General features: G+C 38.9%; 1 protein-coding gene across 2 annotated transcripts; it reads left to right on the forward strand.

Moving 5' to 3' along the window:
* Positions 1–1748: 1748 nt before the first annotated feature.
* LOC122009917 (B2 protein-like) lies at positions 1749–4365 on the forward strand. Of its 2 annotated transcripts, XM_042566230.1 has the most exons (5): positions 1773–2494; positions 2737–2837; positions 2926–3009; positions 3787–3897; positions 4024–4365. In XM_042566230.1, the coding sequence occupies exons 1-5, from the start codon at positions 1861–1863 to the stop codon at positions 4063–4065; spliced, it is 972 nt and encodes a 323-aa protein (XP_042422164.1). In that variant the 5' UTR covers positions 1773–1860; the 3' UTR covers positions 4066–4365. The 2 variants fall into 2 exon arrangements, 1 of the variants encoding a protein (XP_042422164.1); XR_006119704.1 differs by having other exon boundaries at positions 1749–2494; positions 2926–3897.
* The last annotated feature ends 14934 nt before the right edge of the window (positions 4366–19299 follow it).

The following is a 19299-nucleotide window of genomic DNA, read 5'->3' on the forward strand; positions in this document are numbered from 1 at the left end:
CATACACGATGACAGACCTATAAATTGTTTCACCTGCAAGTCTAACTTGTTAAAGAAAAATCCAAGTTGATGGCGCTTACAAACGAAGGATCATTAAAATTTATTTCATGGTATTGAGTTCACCGTAATAATAATTAAAAAAAAAAATCTCTTATCCATATTTTAAGTGTCACTTAAATATCAATGCTAAGAGTATACATGTCAACTTCTCTGGACATAAAATATATCTTAATTTTATATTTTATATAAAAAAATCTTTATAATTACAATATTCATTTTCTAAATTTAAATTTCATAAATAAATAGTATTTTATAAATTTAGAAAATAAAATGTATTCTCTAAATATTAAAATATCATTTAATTTGGAAGAAAAAATAATGAATTAAGTAATGAAAAATAGATATTATGCAGGGAGTGAGAAAAAATAAAAAAAAAATGGAAGAGAGAAGAAAATAATTAAAAAATAAAGATAATAGAAATTCTATGATAACTAATGTAGTATGTAGTAAAAATGATTATCTAAATTTAATAAAATAGATAATTTATTTTAAATTTTAAGAATATTATATAAAAAAAATATAAATATTATAAAAATGATAAAGACGTAGTATCATAAAATGTCAATTATCCTATAATGGTATCTCTTAACTACCAAAGGATTCATAATTTTGGGTCTAATCTTTAAAAAAAAAACATTCTTATTTTGTCAATTGAAATGCTTATTCCTCATCACAAACCTAGTTTATCAAACTTATACTAAATGATATTTGTACAAATCACTAACACACAAACAACTGTAAAAATCTATCCTTATATATTAAAGTAACTTGGAAGCAAATCCAAAAGCTTCTACACATCCATACCCTTTTCCCTACCTCTCGCCTAATCCATTTTATTATTTTTACAGTTAAGCCCATCTTCTTGAATACACATTATAATCTAACCTTGTGCGTATATAAATTATTGTTATGTATATAAAAAGATATACTTATTTTTTAGAAAGTTGAACAAGATCGGTCTCAACTACCGATCATGCCAATGGGGGCATCCTACTCATGAAATGGAGATTAGAGCACAACAAGTCTCCTGTCAGTGAAATCACGGCCAAGCCATGATCGACTTCTTGACGATAAATTCTTATGACCATTTTGCGGCCAGGATGATCCTAACCTTGATCGTGAAATTTGGACCGACTATGAAATCATAACTAGACCCATCACAATCTTCTAGTCATGAAATTATAGCCAAGACCGTGACCGGCTTGGTTGCAATCACAATTCAGTGCCGATATAGAATGGTAGTGATTTTTTTTTATTATTATTTCATAATTTATTTAAAGAGAAAGATATTTTAGAATATAGTGTTATCTTTTTCAAGTAAATTGCCGATTTTCCAATCCAAATTGGACATTTATTCAACATCCAAACCAAAGCCCAAACGGCCCACTTCGGCCCATCTAACAACGACAAACAAACGCACAGCCAACGCGCTGATCTAATACACGTGCACGACCAAACGACTCGCCACGTGTTCGACCAACTACGCGAGGTATTCTCCCTCAGTCCTAGCTGACGTTTGCACGCGCCTTTGCTTTCTAGAAGATGCGATGCGAAGGGAGGGGCGACTTCTACTTCCTTGTTCCTTAAGTATGGCTGCATCCTCCGATCTACTGTCCATCCATAATGATTCCCTCGTCGGCCCTCATCTGACCGTTCGTTTACCTACGCGGTTCCCCCTCCTCCTTCCTCGAAGCTTCCCCCATTCTGCCGCTATTTAATCCAAATCCGGAGACGATCTCCCCAATCCGATCTTCGATTTGTCACCTCGTTCTTCCCGATCGATCGATTTTGTAGAGAATCATGGAGGCTCAGAGGAATTTCCGTGATCAGGCGTCGTTTTTGCAGTTCAGCGATCAGCTACGGCTGCAGACCTCGGGTCTAGCCAATCTCTCCATTGGGGACAGCATCTGGAGCGACTCCTTCGTCAAGCAGCAACCACTCAACTCCAATTCTCCTTCTGATCTCAACGGCGGGTGGAAGTCCGCGTTCGGAGGCTCCCAGAAGCTCGCCTTTGGCACCAGCAACTACGGCGTCAATCGGTACAACAACGCCGACAACGGTAAGAGCGCCGATGCCGGAGGCAATAAGAGTTTGAGTTATTTCGGCAGCGGAAATTACAACGATGGTGGGAACGGTGGGGTTATTAAGAATTATTTCGACAATATGGCCGTCAATAAGCCTGCTAATAAGCTGGTGGGAGGGAATGGGAAGAAGGGTATCGCTAATAGCAATGATGGAAGCAACGGTAAGAAGAAAAAGAACTCTAACAACAACAATAGCAGCAGCAACAACAACAATAAAGAGGCGGCGGTTGACAAGAGGTTTAAGACGCTGCCACCATCGGAAGCTCTTCCAAGGAACGAGGCGATCGGGGGTTACATCTTCGTCTGTAACAACGACACCATGGAGGAAAACCTCCGGAGGCAGCTGTTTGGTATGCCCTTTCTTCTTCTTCTTCTTCTTCTTCAAAAAAAAAAAAAAAAAAAAAAAAGAATCTTTTAGGTTTAGTTAGTTTTCCTGGGATGACTGAGAAGATTGTATATGAGCTTGCTTAAGAAATCATTTTGAATAGAAGTACTAATTCTTTATTGTCGATCTAAACCTCAAAAATTGCTCCTTTTTGTGGAAGTTTTCTGTTATCTAATTTCGGCTGACAAAACCTGTGATTTGTGATAGGTCTTCCATCAAGATATAGGGATTCAGTACGAGCAATCACGCCAGGATTACCTCTTTTCCTCTACAATTACTCCACCCATCAGCTTCATGGAATCTTTGAGGTGCTTAATCCTTTTCTGTTTGTTGTTTGTTTCATCTCAATTTCGAGGGAATTTCTTACACAAGTATCTGTCATGTTCTATTGCGCAGTCAGCTAGCTTTGGAGGAACTAACATTGATCCCACCGCATGGGAGGACAGGAAAGGCCCTGGAGAATCCCGTTTCCCTGCTCAGGTATCGTTAAACTTTCTTCATTTACCTAATCATCTTTTGTTTTTAAACAACAAAGCTTGTAAATATGCATACTGGCATTTAATATCTAGCAATTCTTGTGTAAGTCGAGCAATGCTTGATAGAAATCTCATTTTCTTTGCAATAGAACACCGTGGTTCACAGATTTGCTAACTTTGAACTGATGTAGTTCAAAATATTCATTAATGGTAGTCAAAGATGTTGTCTAAAGATGGATCCGTGTCTTTGACTGATTCATTTGCAATGGAAAATGGTAATAGTGGAGAAATTCCTAATTATGCGTTAGTGATATCTACTCATGACAGCTTACTTGTTATTCAGATTAGTGGAATCCATCTAAGTTCGATTTGCCATCTGACTTGTACAACCAGGGAAACTGCTTGTAATATATAAATACCAATTTTTGTTTTTGGAATAATAGGTCAGCCAAACAATATTTAGCAAAAATGTGATGGTTGTTGCTTGTTCTCATCTCATTGAATGAACTGGTTACCTATTCAAGCTTATCAGCCTATTCCACAACTAATCCTACCATCTTCTGATCTGCCAAGACTTGGTCATTAACGTGTTTTGGTCAGATTAGTCAAACAAACAATTGCGGTCTCCTTAAGCATTGTTCCATAACCATTCGATGGTCAAGAACAAATGCGGCCACGTTAAGCAATTACCAAAAATCAACAAATTTCATGTTTCCAATTAATACTTGTTTCTCGGATGTGTTACTGAAAGCATGTGTACTATCCGTCATTGTTTCATTAGGTAAGAGTCGTGACACGAAAGGTCTATGAGCCATTGGAAGAGGATGCCTTCAGGCCCATACTTCACCACTACGATGGACCCAAGTTCCGGCTCGAACTCAATGTGGAAGAGGTTTGTGTCTTGTAATTTCAATTTTTTTAATACTAATCTTTTTCCTTGAAACTTGTTCTATGATTCATCCTATGTGATACTTTGTTCTATGAATTGCATCAAGGATTATTGATTCCATCTATGCAGGCATTGAAGCTCCTTGATGTCTTCGCCCAGCAGGATGCTTGATTAGAGTATATTGACTATGAACGAGAAGGCTAAAGGGAAATCAAAATAGATATTTATAAATTAGTACTTTGTAATGTGGAATAAATCAAAGTTTTGTACTTCGTGTGCTCTTTGGGTCAGAAAAAAGAGTTGAACAAGAGCCGTAAACTTTGGGTTTTAGTGCTTTTACTAGGTCCTGTTCTGTAAAATCATGGATGCATGGACTTAGGACTTTCCTGTACTGATGATGGCACATCAGAATGCTTAAAATGCTGAGTAAATGTAATTTACACAGTGAGATATTGAAGAATTTAAATGTCACTCTCTAGAAGGAAAAGAAGGAATTTAAATACAAAAAGAAAGGAAAAAAATATTTACTTGGTAAAACATAAGTGGGAAAGGGAAAAACAAAATTAAAATCATCATGCTAGTTTTATTCTCTTCGTCTATTCTAACCTTGAATGCATATGCCACTATCTAGAAGTCTCCATCTTCCTTTATTCTCATTAATTTCTTCTCCTTTTAGCCTTGAACGCAAGGCTCAAACTACCCTCTTGTCGATGTTCAAACCCTAGCTTTAGACTCAAAATCACTAGTCCTAAATTGATCTAGAAGATGTCTTGGAAGCTGGTCACAAAAACTTGGAAGCTATTGATATGAGCTATCATACTACTGTGTTAATTGATGCAATTTGAATTGATGCAATTTGAGGTAAGAGGTAAGAGTTTAATCGAGCCGAGCCGAACTTTTGAATGTTTGAACTTGATTCGTTTATAATCAAATTGAGCTCGAACTTTATTTAATGAATATATTCATGACTCACGAGTTTATTCGAATTTTTATCTAATCTAAATGAGTTTAATAAATATAAATTATAAATTTAAATATTTATTAAAAACTAAATTATATATTTAGAGAAAATTATAATATTCTTATTAAAATTTATAATTTTATTTTAATAAATAAATTTAATATATTTATCTATAAGTAGAGTGAAAATCTATAAATTTAATATCAAAATTATTATTTTTTTATTTAAAAATTGATTCATGAGTTTAACGAACGTGTCCATGAGCTAACGAGCTGAGTATTTCGAAGCTTGAGCTTAGTTTATTTATCTTAATGAATTTCATTAAACGAGATCGAATTAAGTTTTGAATAGTTCACAAGTAGCTTGATTTCTTTATACCCCTAGTAAGAGGTATTGAGGATGAAGATGAGGAATAAAAAGAGGGAGAAAAAAAATTAAATAAGTTATGGTTGATCTAATAGAAAATCCATAGTTGAAGATTGTGAGGGCTGAAATTAGGAGTTTGGTCAAATCTCTATAGTTGTTGATACTGCTTTAAACTAGATATACTCGAAACATTTTGTCTTGACCCACCTAGCGCAGGATGCTTTATAGCAAGTTCTTCAAAATTATTTAGACCTCCTCGGAGTTTGTATTACTGCCTAATGTCAGATCAGACGATCAACATGGTTCACGGATGATTTGAGCCTTTCATGGGGCGTGCTGCCCGTAGATCTCGTATTACAGTGGATATAAATTTTAAGGCGAGCAATTTGTGCTTGGTTAAGTTATTATTTATTTAGTGATGTGATTATAAAGTTATAGGAAATAAAATATAATTTAATATTATTTGATTTAATTTAAATAATATAAAAAATGTATTTATTTAAAAATTTAAATATATAATTTAATTTAATATTTTATTGTATCATCCTTTATTACACATTCAAATATTATTTTATTAATTTTTTTACGTGTTTTTTTAAACTTTATGTTATTTTTTTTACTTTACGTTTTTTTTAAATTTTTTTTAACTTTAAGTTTTTTTACTATTTTTTTTACTTTTATATATATATATATATATATATATATATATATATATATATATATATATATATATATATATATATATATATATATAATATTTTCAAAAATATAAATTTATTTTTAAAATAAAATATCACACATTTTTATTTTAATTTTCATAATTTAAAATGAAATTTTCATTATAAAAATATTAGGATATTTTTGTCTCAAAGTATAAATATCGGAGGATATTTTTGGTACTTTTCAGAGGTTTTTTGATTTTAGGATTGTATGATCCTTTGTTGACGTGTCGGGCATGTATCATGACTCAGGAATCGTTGATTACCTAAACTAACACAAGATTTTTGTTGATAACTTGGGATGGATAACTAAGATTATTAAGGATAATCTCTAACCAAACGCACCATAAGATTTAAGTTATGATGCATAATCTTGGTAGTAATCACATAACCAAGGTAATATGAAATACAACATAACTGAATATTATTTGGTTCAACCGTAGGTAATGATATAACCTAATTTGACATTTATTGTATTATCCTTTGTTTTAATTTCATATTTAATTTTTTAAAAATAAATTTAGTTAATAATTTTAATTAATCATTTGATAATATATATAATAAATAAATATAATTAATTTTTATTTTAAAATTTAAAATAAACTTATGTATTTTAAAATTTTAAAATAAACTTATCTATTTTTAAAATATAATTTAAGTTTTCCATCTTTTTTGTTTTTACCTTTTCGCTGATTCACTGCTCCCACCCACATGATCACCGGTGCCACCTCCTCCCCAAACTGATCTCACTTCATTAGCAAGCCACTAGCACTGCCTCCTGCGCAAACCACCGGCGTCATCTCCATGTCGCTACCCATCATCATGTCCTCTTTATAGTAGGACATTGTTCAGAGATGATTGTCGGCACCGCCTCCTCCGCAAGCCACCAGCGCAAGCACTGCCTCCTTCGCAAGCTACCATCGTCGCTGCCACTGTCGTCACCGCCATCGCCATCGTTCATCCCACCAAATAGGCTGGAAAACAAAACCTCCTCTGCAAGCTACTGCCTCCTCCCCAAGCTACTGCCGCCGCTGCTGTCTCATCCCACCAAGCTATCGCTGGTGCAAAACGAGTCGTCCCTTCACGCGCCCCTCCCTGCCTCCGCTCCTTCCAAGCCTAACGGCCGCCTACCCTCCCCTCCTTCATGCGCAGCACTAGGAGCATAATTTTAGAAAAATGTTGTTCTTAACCTCGGAATGGAAAAAAATCCTAAGCTTTCCGAGATAATCAGATTCCCCCTTTTGCTGACGTTTTAGTGATGTGTTAGGCATCGCTCATTCCTAGAAATTGTTGATTACCTAATTAAACAGGACTTTTGTTGATAACCTTCGATGGATAATCAAGATTATCAAGTATAACCTTTAACCAAAAGCACCTTAAGTGTTATAGTGGATCAAGACAACGAAAAATATTGCAATATAGCAACAACGCACGACGGCAATATGCAGGATGGAGTTGTGACATGTACAATGAAGTCATAACTAGGGATGTTAATTCGGATGAATAAGATGAATTCGAATCGGATCGAAATAAAAATATTATAAAAAAATCTCGTTCCAAACTTGCTCCGAACATCATCTGAAAACAATAAATCTGAACCCGGATAATTCAACCAACCTGAATAACCCGACCAACTCAATTAAAAAATATTTTTTTATGACTTTTTTTCTTAATATTTTATTATTATCATACTAAACTTATGTTACAATGTAAACAAAGCATCTTAGTTTTTAAAATAAAATTTAATTTAATTAAAACAACCCCTAAATCTTAAATTCAAATCAATCTGGGTCAATTCAAATCAATCTAAATCCAACTAAATCCTAACACAACCGAACAAACCCTCAACCTGAATATGAAAACCCCCAATCCTAATATGTCAACTTGGATCATATTGACAATCTAAATTTATTTTTGGCATCCCTAACTACAACAAGGAACGTGAGGATGATTAGATGATCCTATACAGCTGCCCCCCTAATCAAAAAATACAAGGGAAGTTGATTGACTCGTTAGCGTTTTAAATATGAAAATTATAGGACAAAGTGATCTAGATGATATGATTATAGGACCAGGACCACAGAAAGACGGATACCAATACAATGACTTCAAATCATATTAATTATACATGACAATGCAACATATACAAGACATAAATAATTTATGGCAGATTTAATAAGATTCCATAGCGAAGATTTTGACGACCGAGAGTCTCGTTCTATGCACTGAATCAAATTAATTTAAAATTTTAATTTATTTCATTAGATTTTTTATTTTTAATAAATTATTATTTTAAGTAAATTAGTTTGGCTTCGATTTTAAAATTTTAAAATTAATTAAACCTATTAAACTAATTTTTAAATTTTTATTAAATCGATTGAATTTTATAAAAATAATTAATCCACTTTCCGACTGAATTAATCGCAACAATGCGATCACAGTTGCAGCTAGGTCCAGGTTGCAATTGGCAACGCAACGAGATAGCGACAATCGCAGCTTAGAACCTCATCGTAATTTCACAGTTAGAACATCATATTCTTACAATTTTGTGGCCAAGGGAGCAGTTAGTCTGGTCCAAAAAAAAAATAATAATAATAATAAAATGAACTAGGAGATAGACTTTAATTATGATCGGATCATAACTATGATCTAATTGTAATTAATTATGATCATTTTCTCAGTTCATTTTTCTCATCAGATTATACTTTAGATCGGAATGGAAGGTCGGAGGTCGCCCCCTACTCAATGTCCGGCAACCTAGATACTTGTCCACTTTCAACAGCCTTCGGATGACCTCCGACGACTCACTTCGACCCAAACTATAATATGATAGGGACGATAAACTCAAAAAAAGATTATAACGAATTATGATCAAACCATGACCAAAATCTTATCGCAATTGAAAATGAACCATCCTTTAATCTGCATTTTTATGGACTAGAGAGATATGATCTCCTGACGAGAGGCCACAATGACGATTGTATTTTGTGGCCTGGCACAATTAAGACTCGGTCATTGCGAGTGTAGATAATAGCATGACCGTGATTTCACAAAGGCGACGATCGGTAATAACAACTTTATAGCTGTCATTAACATTTTTATTTTTATTAATTTTTTTATAAAGAGATTAATATCTTAGAAATTAAATGTGTCATTTGATAAATTGTTAAAAAATCATTTAGTTAATGCACATTTATTTGTTTATTTTAACATTACGTTTGCCCATTTGAAAATCATAATTTTAAATATCATTGTATATATATACACATATCAGGACGGAGGGGCTTCGGACATTTCAATTCTTAAAAGTGAATCAGGACATCTGAGAGGGACTCTAAGCGAAGGAGCTCCGGATGTCCAGACATATGAGGGTTGTAAGTATGCACCGAACGGATGTGTAGACTAACAACCCCCTCCCTCCCTCTCTTGATAGAATTATTTTCGGTGTGAATAAAAAAAAATATTAACATACTTTTATTTTAGGCTTCATCAAAATTAGTTAGTAAAGGGGAAAGATTTTATATATATATATATAGCCTTAGGCCGACCGACCTTTTGTTGGGAATTTCGGGCCGCAAAAATCACTTTTTCGCGTTGTGGAAACCCGGATTCCCATGCCACCAGATCCATACAAAGTAAAATTTTCGAAAAACATTACGAGTACGAGTTTCTTATGCTAGTTCTAAACTAGATCTACAAGGAGAAGTAATTTACCCTCGATGCGATGTCTTTCGCAATCCCGCTCGTCCAACGGTTCGTCGGATCTCGAGATCGTCAAGTGTACGATCCACTAGAAGTATCTACACGAACAAACTAGGTGGAAAAGACCAAACAAAGGTGTGATAGCACCTTAGATGGTTCGGCCAAGGAGGAGGAGAGGGAGAGCAAGAAGAGAGGAAGGAAGAAGATGGAATGAATTGGCTTGAATTCAAAAACAACTCATTCACACCACCATAAGTGGTCGGCCACAATTGTAACCCCCATTCCATTTAATGTGGCCAGTCATTAAAGAGGGGATTTGTAACCTCCATGAGGTGGCATACACATGTGCTAACTATGATGATGTGGTATATCATCATTAGTCCTCCTAATGCCAACTCACAAATGAGGTGGCAAATAGTCAAGTCAAACTTGACTTTTCATCTTCCTCTCAAGTCAAGTCCAACTTGACATTATAACTCCCATGGTTGATCAAATACAACCATTTGATTCAAGCCAATTTAATATAATGAATCTAATTCATTTAATTAAATTGATTTAATGAGTCATAATCTAAATTAGACTCATTGAACACATGAATCAAATTGAGTCCAACTCAATTAGTTCAATTAGGATTACTCTTAATCCAATTTGATTCATCACATGAATCTAATCCTCTTGGTTCATCATATGAACCTAATCTCCATCTAATTGTCCTTTGTGTGTAACCCTATATGTTCTTGTAACGTTGGCAATGCTTCTAAACCCATTTGGAAGCATAAGTAATGAGCGGTATCTAGCAACACATCATTACTACCCAAGTTACAAGAATGTTGAGATCCAACATCACCTTGTGACTACTAATTGTGACTCCTCACAAAGTATGACAAATGTCCTTCTATCCTTGACATCTAGATTGATCAATGTGAGGCATAGACCGTGTCATCCTCTAATCAATCTAAATCTTGAACTCCAAGTAAACTCACTCAATCAAATGAGCTCAACATATCATATTAACTCATTTGGGCATGGACATAGGAGTGCTTCTAAACCCTATGTGCGGTCTCACTCTATCAAGAATATCGATGTCACTCCCGTCAATAGATCCCATCTACATTACTCACATCCCTCCGCATAATTTGTTACATACCCAGTAATCGCCTTTATAGTCCACCCAATTACGGGTGACGTTTGACGAAACTAAAGTACATAACTCCTTATGTAGGGAACCATGGTGACTTCAGGTCCAAGGACTAATAGTCATACTAATAGTCACATGAGAAAGTATATGACACTCATATAAGGATCCATGATACTTTCTCATGGCGGGTCATTCAGTATACATTCTCCAATGTATACCCATGTGTCAACTTGATATCTCTATATCCATGACTTGTGAGATCAAGTCATCGAGTTGACCTACATACTAGTCTTATTGCATTAACATTGTCCCTGAATGTTAATACTCGACTAGGAATGATTAAGAGTAGTGTTCCCTATATCATCTCACTATCGATTCAACCAATCGATTGATATAGCTAAGAACCTTCTACTCAAGGACGCTATTATACTTAGTTTATTTGACACCAATACAAGTAAGCATAATAACCAATAAACCAAATGTCTTTATATATAAGAATATGATACAATGAGTCCATACAACAATCATCAAATGATTGGCTCTAGGGCTCTAACTAACAATCTCCCACTAGCACTAGTGCCAATCAGTGTAGGCTCTAAGGCCTAATGACCTAGTGTGACCATCATGCTTTCTCTGTGCCAAAGCCTTGGTCAAGAGATCTGCGATGTTAGCCTCTGTAGGTACTCTACAAATCTTCACATCTCCTCTATCGATAATCTCTCAAATGAGATGGAAGCGTCGTAGTATGTGTTTGGTCCGCTGGTGTGAGCGAGGTTCCTTAGCCTGTGCTATAGCTCCATTGTTGTCACAATAGAGCTCAATAGGGTTAGTGATACTGGGAACCACCCAAGTTCAGTGATGAACTTCCAGATCCAAACTGCCTCCTTTGCTGCCTCTGATGCAGCAATGTACTCGACCTCTGTCGTAGAATCAACTATTGTGTCCTGCTTCGAACTCTTCCAGCTTACAGCACCACCATATATGCAAAACACGAACCCTGACTGCGATCGATAATCATCCTGGTCGGTCTGAAAGCTAGCATCACTGTAACCCTTTACAGCTGGCTCGTCATCGCCTCCATATATCAAGAAATATTCTTTAGTCCTTCTTAAGTACTTAAGAATATTCTTGACCGCTATCCAGTGACTTTCACTTGGATCTGACTGGTATCTGCTCGTCATGCTCAAAGCATAGGAGACATCAGGATTGTTGGTGCAACCTTAGGTCAAGGTTGACCTGGTTGACCCGACTCGAGTTGACTTGACTCGAGTTGTATTTTGATGTTTGACTTGGGAAGATTGTTGATGCAACCTTAGGTCAAGATTGACCTAGTTGAGTTGCATGTTGATGTTTGACACTCGTGGAAGAGTTGTATTCTTGATGTGAGACAAGAATAGATGGTTGGGAGATTATTGGTGCAACCCTAGGTCAAGGTTGACCTGGTTGACCTGAAAAGTCCAAGTATGGAGACTTGGCAAACGGAAAAGTCCAAGCAGGGAGCTTGGCACGCGAAAAGTCCAAGTATGGAGACTTGGCACTGGAAAAGTCCAAGTACGGAGACTTGGCACGGGGAAAAGTCCAAGCAGGTAGCTTGGCACGCGGAAAGTCCAAGTATGGAGACTTGGCACGGGGAAAGTCCAAACAGGGAGTTTGGCACGGGAGAAAGTCACAGTGAGTGCAATGGAAAGTCCCTGGTGAGTGAGGCGGTTGGAGAAAGTCACGTGAGTGAAGCCAGGAAAGACCTAGTGAGTGAAGCTAGGCGTGTGGAAATCTGGTGAGTGAAGCGGTGAAAATCCTAGTGAGTGAAGCTAGGTGAAAGGGAAAGTCCCGTGAGTGAAGCCGGTGAAAGTCCCGTGAGTGAAGCCGGTGGGAAAGTCCTAATCAGGATGTTAGGCAGTGTGGAAATCTGGTGAGTGAAGCGGTGAAAGTCGTAAGTGAAGCCGAGCAGGAAAATCCAGATGGATCGGGATGATCGGACATCCGGTGTTGAGGAAAGTCCAAGTAGGTCAAAGGATTGACCGGACACTTGGGGGAGTCCTAGCAGGTCAAGGAGTGACCGGATGCTAGGATGAAGTACCAATAGGTCAAGGTTGACCGGATATTGGTTTGGAAGTCTTGGGACTTGGTTTGGGCCAAAACCCTGGATCGGTCACCGACCGATCCAATGATCTGTTGCTCGATCGGTCCGTGACCGATCGATATCAAAGCTCTTTCGATTCTTGCCATCGATCGGCCGTGACCAATCGCCAGAACAGAGGCAAGAGAGGCGGTGATCGGTCCACGCATCGATCAAAGATGTCCCGATCGGTCCGGGACCGATCGAGACGACGTCGCGAAGGAAGAGCCTTGGATCGGTCGTGGACCGATCGGAGTATGCCTGATCGGTCTCATGGGGTACTAGACCGATCAGAGCCTTCCGGGACCGATCAGGCCTGATCGGTCCATGAACCGATCGGGGACGGGCATAGCTTCTTCGATCGTACTCGTGCTACTGGATGTTACTCGATCGGTCCACAGACCAATCAGGGTTCTAGCCGTTGCGACGCAACGGCTAGTTTCTTGCTGTCTTCTTCGCAGGTATATAGGGGTCGAGGGCTGCTGCTGCATTCTCTCTTCTTCCTCTTCTCTTCAGCTACAGAGCTGCTGTTCTGGTGTTGAGCTCTGTTGAGTTCCTTCCTCGCAAGCTTCGCGTGAGCTTCCCTGACTGGAACAGCTGCTGCTTCATCCGGACTCCAGTCGATGAGAAAGCAAGATTGGTAGAGTGCTTGTGTATTCTTACTGTATTTCTTGCTTATTCTTTGTACTTGTACTCTTTGTTTGCTGTTGCAAACGTTTGTGGCGAGGTTTCTCCACCCACAAGGAGTTGATATTAGCCGGTTCTCCGGGGACTCATCCACCGACGGATTGATAGGGCTCGTCCACCTTACGGACACGCCGAGGAGTAGGAGTATCATCTCCGAACCTCGTTACATCGCTGCGTCTAAGGTTTGATATTCTTCCTTTCGTTTCTAGTTTATTTTTCCGCTGCGCTAACGAAGTGTAGGAAGAAACGCGAGCGATTTGGGGCGGCTATTCACACCCCCCCTCTCTAGCCGTACGAAGGATCCTAACAAGTGGTATCAGAGCAAGGCCGCTCTTCGTCGGATTCACACCCGTGGGAGCAAAGCTAGAGATGGATCAATTCGGAGAAGACATCACCATTCCACCCTTCTACAACGACAACTTCGCATATTGGAAGGTAAGGATGATGTATTTTCTTAGGACTAATATGTTGAATTGGTTTTGTGTACAAGAAGGTTTTACTCCTCCAATGGATAAAGAAGGAGAGCCTCTAGAGAAGAACAAGTGGACGAAGGAACAAGTCCACCAATCTACAATCAACAATGAGGTAACTAAAACAATTGAATTTTCATTACCTACTAATATTTTGTGTAAGATAGGTAAGTACAACAATGCCAAGGAATTATGGGATAACTTGGCCAAGTACCATGAGGAGAGCTCCACTTCAAGCCATGAAGAGGAGCCTAGTGAGCCAAGTAGCTCACATCATGGAGGGAGCGAATTGGGAGTTGAGGGCTACTCAACATCCAAGGAAGAAGAGGAGGAGAATTCCTCTTGTTCAAGTTCGGAGCAAGAAGAAGAAGTTTCCACCTCCGGAAGGGTTGAAGAAGAAAGCTCATCTCCATTCACAACTCTAGGTAACTCAAACACTGTGATTTCAAGCAAATTACACATAATGTGTTTTGAGTGTAGGAAACATGGACATTACAAGAGTAAGTGTCCAAAGAGGGTAAGAAAGACTCCACCGGCACCAAAGGTCAAGGAAGCCGGAGTCCCAACACGCAAAGGCAAGGAGCACATCGTGTGCTTCCAATGCAAGCAAAGGGGACACTATAGGAGCCATTGTCCGAGGGGGAGGCAACCTCACAAGGGCAAGAGACCGGGCACATCGATAGGGGGAGCTAAGGCAAACCCTAAGGTAATCTCTAAGGTTCATTATTGCAATTCTAATAAAACTCATGCTAGTAGTTTTGTTGCAATTGTTAATAATGATAAGCATGTTAACTTTAGGAACCAATACATGTGCTTAGGAGCTAAACATGTTAGCCTAGGTAAGGATAACACTAGAAATACCAACCCTAGGATTAACGCTTCTAAAGTTAAGGAAAACCTAGGTAGAAATCCCAAGAAGACTAGACACATGCCTAGGAATATCTCAAGAGAAAATGACAAATTAAAACTTGAGGTATTAGAGAGGAAAATCAAGTCTTGAGGTCAAGACTTGATAATTTAGAAAAGGCTCTTAAAAACATGGAGAAGCCATCTCTAGGGTTTAAGAGTCAAAAACCCAAGTCCAAGGACAAGAAAGGTTTGAGTCACAAACCTAAGCCCCAAATGGTCAAGCCCACATATCATAATGTTCCATTTGATTATGGAACAAGACCTAGGGCTAGGAAGACCATTACCAAGGTCACAAGGGGAGTCACCCCTATAGTTGACCTTGATGAGACCCAAATAACCAAGGCTTTAAAGCCTAAGAGGGTCATTAGGAGGGTTGCTAGGGAAGTCATCCCTAGTGAATTTTTAGTGAACCCAATGAGCTCAAATAGGTATTGGGTTCCTAGGAGCATCTTCTCTACCCCATAAATGGGTTAGAGAGTGTCAACTCCAATAAGAAGGGTAGTTAACCCAACTTTGAGGAAATTGACACTCAAGGAGCATTTTCAAGGTTTTTGGAAACCTTTGAAAATGAAATGGAATAATCTTTATCATTCACTCCTTGGAAGAGTAAAGTGTGCCAAAGTGAGAATATATTAATCTTACTTTAATGTGACGCAATTTGGAAAAACCTAGAGAAATATCAAATTGGGATTTTGATATTCTCTTAGGTAATCAAGGCAATCCGGGCCTTAAATTAGAAGTGCTACTCTTGTAGAATTTTAAATGGTATAAATCAAACAAGAGATCAAGAAATGCCAATTTGGGTTTTGACATTTTCTTGGAGCACTTTGGGCAATCTAGGATTAGGACTTAAGTTAGCTAAGTGATTAAGGATACTTAGATAGGGAATTTAGGTATTTTATTTGTGCTAACTTGCCATGATTGGTTGCCATATGCCATGCCATGACATCATATTTATTTTATTATCATTTGAAATGTCATGATAATGCTTAGGTTATCTATATGTCATGTGTTAGTTTAGTTTCAAACTTTATGCCATGACATCATGACATTGGCACATGTTTTCATTTATGTTATTAATTTATGCCATGTCATCATCTCTTGCATTAATAATCAATGAAATTGATTTAAGGATGAAAAACACATTTTGATATTAAGATCAAATTTGTGTTTAGAAAATGCATGAGACCTTAGTCTAAGATACCTAAACCCATATCTCATATCAAATTGACTTGAATGTGATTTGATACACCTTAGATGTGTGTGAGATATTAGGATCATGAGTTAGGATCAAGGTACATAGTTCTTGTACCTAGATGAGCCTAATTCAAGAAATGGGGGATCATAGGGAAAGCTTGTGTACAAGTCATGTGCATATAGCCCTAAGATTGTGGTCCCAAATTAAAAGGTTTAAAATCATTTTGAAATTGATTTGAAAAACCTTGATGAAGCTTTCCTAGTGATAGCACTCATCATTGAACATTGTGATACAAAACTGACTTAACTTTGAACTATTTCAAAGTTTTCGAATTTTGTATCAAGATTTGAAAATGGAAACTATTTTCATAGAAAATTATTTTTCCATGATAGTGTATGATATGAGGAATGTATCCTCAAAGTTTCGTAATTTTTCGAATTTTCTGGAATTTTCTAGGAGTTTCTGAATTTCCGGAAGGGGAAATCAGAAATTCTGATTTCAGTGGCTGGATCGGTCCGGGGACCGATCCAGGGAAGCTCTGATCGGTCTGCAGACCGATCCAGAGTATTGTGGATCGGTCTGCAGACCGATCCAGTGAGTTCCAGTAGCACTGCGATCTGGTGAAAGGCTGGATCGGTCTGGGGACCGATCCAGAGGGGTTCTGATCGGTCCGGGGACCGATCAGGGCGTGCCAACCTGCTGAATTTCAGCTGTTGTCTGAAATTTCAGTTATGGAAGTTGTGATTTTGATTTCTAAGGGTTTGAAACTCTCCAAGACATTGTTGGTGCAATGGTCAAGGGGGAGTTGACCTTTAGGGAGAGTTTTACCTAATTGTCAAGGGGGAGTTGACTTTTAGGGGGAGTTTTTACTCCTTAAAACTTTTGAGGATTAGTGATATGAGATTATCACTAAGTTGATTGTTGAGTTTAGTATCAAGGGGGAAATTAAGAGTTTTAATGAAAGGTATGAGACTTTCATTAGAAAGAAACTTTTGACCTTGATATCCTCCTTTTACTTTTTGATGTGTGTCAAAAAGGGGAGAGTGTTTATTGGAGAACCCAAGTTAGGTTATCGGGTTAACCTAAGCTAGGGGAAGAATGTCAAGGAATGTTCAAGGAAGAACATTGGAATTCTTTTTGATGTGTGTCAAAAAGGGGGAGAACTATTGGAGAACCCAAGTTAGGTTATCGGGTTAACCTAAGGGGAGAATGTCCGGAGAATGTTCAAGGAAAGAACATTGGACATTGGAAGATGGTTGGAAAACCTAAGTTAGGTTATCGGGTTAACCTAACTTGATTATAGTTTTGTCAAACATCAAAAAGGGGGAGATTGTTGGTGCAACCTTAGGTCAAGTTTGACCCGACTCGAGTTGACTTGACTCGAGTTGTATTTTGATGTTTGACTTGGGAAGATTGTTGATGCAACCTTAGGTCAAGATTGACCTAGTTGAGTTGCATGTTGATGTTTGACACTCGTGGAAGAGTTGTATTCTTGATGTGAGACAAGAATAGATGGTTGGGAGATTATTGGTGCAACCCTAGGTCAAGGTTGACCTGGTTGACCTGAAAAGTCCAAGTATGGAGACTTGGCAAACGGAAAAGTCCAAGCAGGGAGCTTGGCACGCGAAAAGTCCAAGTATGGAGACTTGGCACTGGAAAAGTCCAAGTACGGAGACTTGGCACGGGGAAAAGTCCAAGCAGGTAGCTTGGCACGCGGAAAGTCCAAGTATGGAGACTTGGCACGGGGAAAGTCCAAACAGGGAGTTTGGCACGGGAGAAAGTCCTGGTGAGTGAAGCCAGGCAGTCGGAAAGTCCTGGTGAGTGAAGCAGGCAGTGGAGAAAGTGAGTGAAGCCAGGCAGGGAAAGACCTAGTGAGTGAAGCTAGTGAAAATCCTGGGGCAGCGGTGAAAATCCTAGTGAGTGAAGCTAGGTGAAAGGAAAGTCCCGTGAGTGAAGTCGGTGAAAGTCCGTGAGTGAAGCGCGGTGGGAAAGTCCTAATCGGGATGTTAGGCGGTGGAAACGTGAGTGAAGCTGTGAAAGTCCCTGTAAGTGAAGCCGGGCAGGAAAATCCAGATGGATCGGGATGATCGGACATCCGTGTTGAGGAAAGTCCAAGTAGGTCAAAGATTGACCGGACACTTCGGAGTTCTAGCAGTCAAGGGAGTGACCGGATGCTAGGGATGAAGTACCAATAGGTCAAGGTTGACCGGATATTGGTTTGAAGTCTTGGGACTTGGTTTGGGCCAAACCAAGCTCGATCGGTCACCGACCGATCCGATCTGTTGCTCGATCGATCGGTGACCAATCGCCTTAACAGAGGCAAAGAGGCGATCGGTCCACGACCGATCAGTTATGTCCCGATCGGCGGGACCGATCAGAGACGACGCCGCGAAGGAAGAGCCGGTGGGATCGGTCGTGGACCGATCGGAGTATGCCTGATCGGTCTCATGGGGTACTACGCATGTCAGAGATCGCCGATCGGTCGGGACCGATAGGCTGATCGGTCCATGAACCGATCGGGGGGGAAGCATAGCTTCTTCGATCGGTCCGCATCGATCAGATGTTACTGATCGGTCCCGCATCGATCAGGTTCTAGACGCAACGCCAGTTTCTTCGCCGCTTTCTTCGCAGTATAAAGGGCCGAGGCTGCCGCACTCCTTCTTCTTCCTCTCCTCTTCTTCTTGGACGTGCTTGAGCTCTGTTGAGTTCCTTCCTCGCAAGCTTCGCGTGAGCTTCCCCGACTGGAACAGCTGCTGCTGTTAGGGTTTTTGAAGCTGCTGCTTCATCCGGACTCCAGTCGACGAGAAAGCAAGATTGGTAGAGTGCTTGTGTATTCTTACTGTATTTCTTGCTTATTCTTTGTACTTGTACTCTTTGTTTGCTTTTGCAAACGTTTGTGGCGAGGTTTCTCCACCCACAAGGAGTTTGACATTAGCCGGTTCTCCGGGGACTCATCCACCGACGGATTGATAGGGCTCGTCCACCTTACGGACACGCCGAGGAGTAGGAGTATCATCTCCGAACCTCGTTACATCGCTGCGTCTAAGGTTTGATATTCTTCCTTTCGTTTCTAGTTTATTTTTCCGCTGCGCTAACGAAGTGTAGGAAGAAACGCGAGCGATTTGGGGCGGCTATTCAC

The sequence above is a fragment of the Zingiber officinale genome, chromosome 8A (assembly GCF_018446385.1).
Source record: "Zingiber officinale cultivar Zhangliang chromosome 8A, Zo_v1.1, whole genome shotgun sequence".
NCBI classification, from domain to species: domain Eukaryota; kingdom Viridiplantae; phylum Streptophyta; class Magnoliopsida; order Zingiberales; family Zingiberaceae; genus Zingiber; species Zingiber officinale.